This window comes from Clarias gariepinus, chromosome 16 (genome assembly GCF_024256425.1).
Source record: "Clarias gariepinus isolate MV-2021 ecotype Netherlands chromosome 16, CGAR_prim_01v2, whole genome shotgun sequence".
NCBI lineage: Eukaryota > Metazoa > Chordata > Actinopteri > Siluriformes > Clariidae > Clarias > Clarias gariepinus.
The window spans coordinates 26,590,359-26,595,022 of NC_071115.1; the positions used below are offsets into that span (position 1 = coordinate 26,590,359).

The 4,664-nt window shown below is 36.8% G+C and overlaps 2 gene segments (V, D, J or C); both read left to right on the forward strand.

Annotated features, from left to right (window-relative positions):
• Positions 1–857: 857 nt before the first annotated feature.
• LOC128544716 (Ig heavy chain V region PJ14-like) lies at positions 858–1,309 on the forward strand. The segment is given in 2 exon segments: positions 858–900; positions 1,002–1,309. Coding segments are annotated over 2 exon segments (351 nt in total).
• Positions 1,310–3,021: 1,712 nt separating this feature from the next.
• On the forward strand, positions 3,022–3,637 carry LOC128544692 (Ig heavy chain V region 5A-like). The segment is given in 2 exon segments: positions 3,022–3,160; positions 3,259–3,637. Coding segments are annotated over 2 exon segments (405 nt in total).
• The last annotated feature ends 1,027 nt before the right edge of the window (positions 3,638–4,664 follow it).

Consider the following 4,664-nt stretch of genomic DNA (forward strand, 5'->3'; position numbering starts at 1 on the left):
CACACAGCAAATACAAGCTCAAAACTTGTAAGGTTTACAAGAGCTGAATTTAATTTATAATATAATAAAATTATCCAGGTCAAAAGTGATTGGGAAGATTGAGTGTGAGCCACAAACGACTTCTACTGTAAATTTATTACAATATCAATTCACCAAGACTTTAAGTAATCTCTGATCACTCTCATTAATTTTTTTTTCTGCACAAGTTAAAATTTTATTATTATCATTTCAGGTTATAATAAATTGTTGAACAGTTCATAACATAATTTCAGTTATTTGAGCAATCTCCTCACATGTTACGTCTCCCAATATGGGTGTTTAAGAAATGGGAAACTCCTCACTGTATCACTTCAGGTTAAAATAATTATTGCATCTGAAACATATTATTCACTGCAGTAAATATCCAACCAAAGGCTCTTAAGTATTTGCTTATTTACAGTAAATCCAAATGGTGACTTTTGTTTGGGCCGGGCAGAGCAATTATTTTAGGTTGGTAACAATACTGTAACTTCATGTCACTGTAGTGCTAAAGAAAAAAGAGCTACATTACTCTACACTACATTACACTACTCATAAGCCCCAGCATGTATAATATTATTATTAATATTATAATAATAATAATAATAATAATTTTCAACTTTGGCTCATTATGCATTATTAACACAAGTACTACTACAAGTCGTAGTTTTTCAGTATCTAACCTATTTTACAATTCCTAAAGATTTACTGCGCTTCTGAATCTGCCCATCAACACCAGATATGCAAAAGCAGAAATTAGGGCTGGATTTCACTCTATTTATATGATGTAATGTTCTCTTTAGAGAACAGAGGAGACCCCAGTACTAACAACACACGCCATGTTCTCTATATCTCTACTGCTCCTACTGGCAGCTGCTTCCTGTGAGTGTTTTATCAAATTCAGTCATTTACTTTACTAACAATAAATGTGGCAGCATATATCATCTGAGATATCTGATGATACCAATTGTTTTCCTCCACAGATGTGCACGGTGAGGAACTGACTCAGCCTGCAGCCATGACAGTCCAGCCAGGTCAGAGTCTCTCCATCACCTGTAAGGTTTCATATTCAGTTACAAGCTACGGTACAGCTTGGATCCGACAACCTGCAGGAAAAGCTTTGGAGTGGATTGGAAGCATCTGGAGCAGTGGGAGTTTATATTATAATGACAAACTGAAAAACAAGTTCAGCATCTCCAGAGACACTTCTACTAACACAATAACAATTCGAGGACAGAATCTGCAAACTGAAGACACAGCTGTGTATTACTGCGCCAGAGAGTCACAGTGACACAGAACAGTGGATTCCCCTTACAAAAACCTTATGAGACATAAAATAAACATCATCAATGCAAATAATAAACAGTCAAATATTTACTATATGATAAGAGGAACTTTATCCCGAGGGAAATTCTTTTGTCACAAACATGCTTAATGCAGCCAAGGAATAATAAAAAATAAAAATATACAGTAAATAATAATAATAATAATAATAATAATAATAATAATAATAATAATAATAATAGCAGTATACATAAGAGTAAATAGTAATAACAACAGTAGAATAGCGTGTAGAAATTCCTGAGCACCCTGGAGGGCAGTCTAAAGTCTCTCAAGCGTCTGAGGTGGTAGAGGCGCTGCCCGGGCCTTTTTCACCACGGTGTTGATGTGACAGGACCATGCCAGGTCCTGCGTGATGTGAACACCAAGGTATCGTAAGCTGTCCACTTTCTCCACTGGGCTCCTGTTGATGACGGGGGTCTGGTAGTTCCTCTACTACTTTGTACTAAAGTCCACTATCAGCACCTTTGTCTTACTGGTGCTCAGGAGGAGATTTTTCCTCTGGCACCAGTTCTCCAGATTTCCAATCTCCTCTAGGTAGGCCGTCTCATCATTGTTCGTGATCAGGCCCACCATGAAAGTGTCGTCGGCAAACTTGATGATGGAGGTGGAGTTAGTAGTGGCCAGGCAGTCATACGTGTACAATGAGTACAGCAGGGGGCTCAGAACATAGCCCTGGGGGGCTCCGGTACTAAGAGTGAGGGAGGTTAAGACATGTCCGCCCATCCTTACTGCCTGTGGTCTGCCAAGTAGGAAGTTGGAGATCCACTGACACATAGATGAGCTGAGTCCCAGGTGCTCCAGCTTGGTGGTGAGTGTGGAGAGAATTATGGTATTAAATGCTGAGCTGAAGAGCATTTTAACATAATTCCCTTTCCGAGTGTCCAGGCGAGTGAGTGATGTGTGGAGGAGATGAGAGATGGCATCATATGTAGAGCGGTTCGGGCGGTATGCAAACTGAAAGGGGTTCAGTGTGTTCAGTAATGAATAAATGATAAAGTCTCTGACCAGCCGTTCAAAGCACTTCTTTACTACTGAGGTGAGGGCTACAGGGTGATAACCGTTGAAGGAAGCAGGTTTCTTCAAGACAGGAACAATGATGGACTTCTTGAAGCATGTGGGGTCCATTGACTAAGATAAAGAGAGGTTGAATATCTCTGTGAACACAGGTGCTAGCTGGTATGCGCAGGCTATGAGGACTCAACCTGAGATGCCATCTGGTCCTGCTGCTTTTCTCTCATGCATGTCATGTCATGATGCTGAGATCCCTACAATCTATCACATCCGATTTTATAACATTATAAAATATTCAATAGTTATGGACAAGTTGATTGACAAATTAAGTCAATTTAACCAACATTTGGGCAGAAGTGCAAAGTAATGTATATTTTCTATAGAAAGTCAGATCTACTTACATTTATAACATGTCCTCTGTTTTATTACGCTTTATGGCCTTTAAGGGGCGTTTATTCTCTTTTGTAGCCACTAAAAGTTAATTTTCTGTAAATTAGTGCTTGAGCATTGTGAGAAGACATCTAAAAATAATATTATTCTAAGTATGTTATCTTATTTCTGTAGTGTAGTTTCTAATATAAAAGAAATTTAAATCAATAATAAAAAAAAATTATGTTCTACCTAACTCCTCCCATCATCACCAGATATGCAAATACATGCATCAGGGCTGGATATCACTCAATTTATGTGATGTGTTGGTCTCTGTTAAACTTTGGAGAACAGAGAAGACGAACAACACACACCATGTTCTTTACATCTTTACTGCTCCTGTTGGCAGCTGCTTCCTGTGAGTGTTTTATATAATATTTTAATTTACTACAATAATGCTAAATGTGCAGCATACCGGATATTGTGTAAGATATGACAGTGTGTTTTTCTCCACAGATGTCCACAGTTATGAACTGACTCAGCCTGCTGCCATGACAGTCCAGCCAGGCCAGAGTCTCTCCATCCCCTGTAAGGTTTCTTATTCAGTTACAAGTGAGGCTACAGCTTGGATTCGACAACCTGCGGGAAAAGCTCTAGAGTGGATTGGAAGCATCTATTATAATGGAAATACAGATTACAGTGACAAACTGAAAAATAGGTTTAGTGTCTCCAGAGACACTTCTACTAACACAATAACAATTCGAGGACAGAATCTGCAAACTGAAGACACAGCTGTGTATTACTGCGCCAGAGAGTCACAGTGATACAGAACAGTGGATTCCCCTTACAAAAACCTTGAGGCATTTTAGAAACATACTCTCAATGCAAATAATAAAGTCTTTTTATTATTTCAGACTTTTACATTTTATTCAATTGAATTAAGTTTTAACAGTCGGTTTGTGTCATTGTGTCATTCTTAATTAACAATTGTAATGAAAATAACAATAATCAGTAGATTTATAAATAATATGGCGTTTTTATAACTTTTTCATATTCCACACATCCGTTCTCACTATTACTAAACAAAAATAAAAAAAAGTAGAGCTCAACAAATCCAAAGCTAAAAATAAATTTACAAACTGCATCCTTATTAGACTCATGAGAGTCAGTATTGCTCGTTATCAAACAAGTTACCTAAATTTACTCCAGATATGTAGCCATTTAAATGCAATTTACGCGAAAAATATACACAGTGGTGGCCAAAAAAGTATTAGGGCAGCATATACCATGTGTTATAGTTCTACCTGTGCGAAAAACAGGTGATGTCATTAATCCATCTCAACCCATCTGGTTGAACTAATATGTGGCAGGACTTTTACTTTCTGGACTCACACTGGCCCAAAAATAAATAATATAGGATAAAAAAATTAACACTTAGTAATTCTCAACTAGTGATTTGTGAACGTCTGTGGCACATTTCTCTACCTGATATTCAGGAAACAATCAATCAGACATGGGTTGAGTGAGTGACACAGGAGTACTGCAGATGGATTTATGATTCTATGCCCAGCAGGATGCAGTAGGTTTTGATGAATAAACATTTTTATACTAAATACTGGTTGTTGTGGAACAAATTAATTGCACGAAATAATAAATTACTCATATTATATTGACTGTAATTATTTTAAAATTATGAGTCATAAAAAAACTCTGAATTTCACTTTTATCTTAATATGTTTGCCCACCTTTGGACATTATATCCTATTTATTCTGTTATCATCTGAAATCTCTGCTGGATTTGAATGTGTGATTAACCTATATTAAAATATTTTAATATATTTTTTCAGAAAATGTTAAAAGTGCACCAGTGTATATGTAGTAAATTAAATGCTAAGACAGCCACTAACAATTATTTATTACTA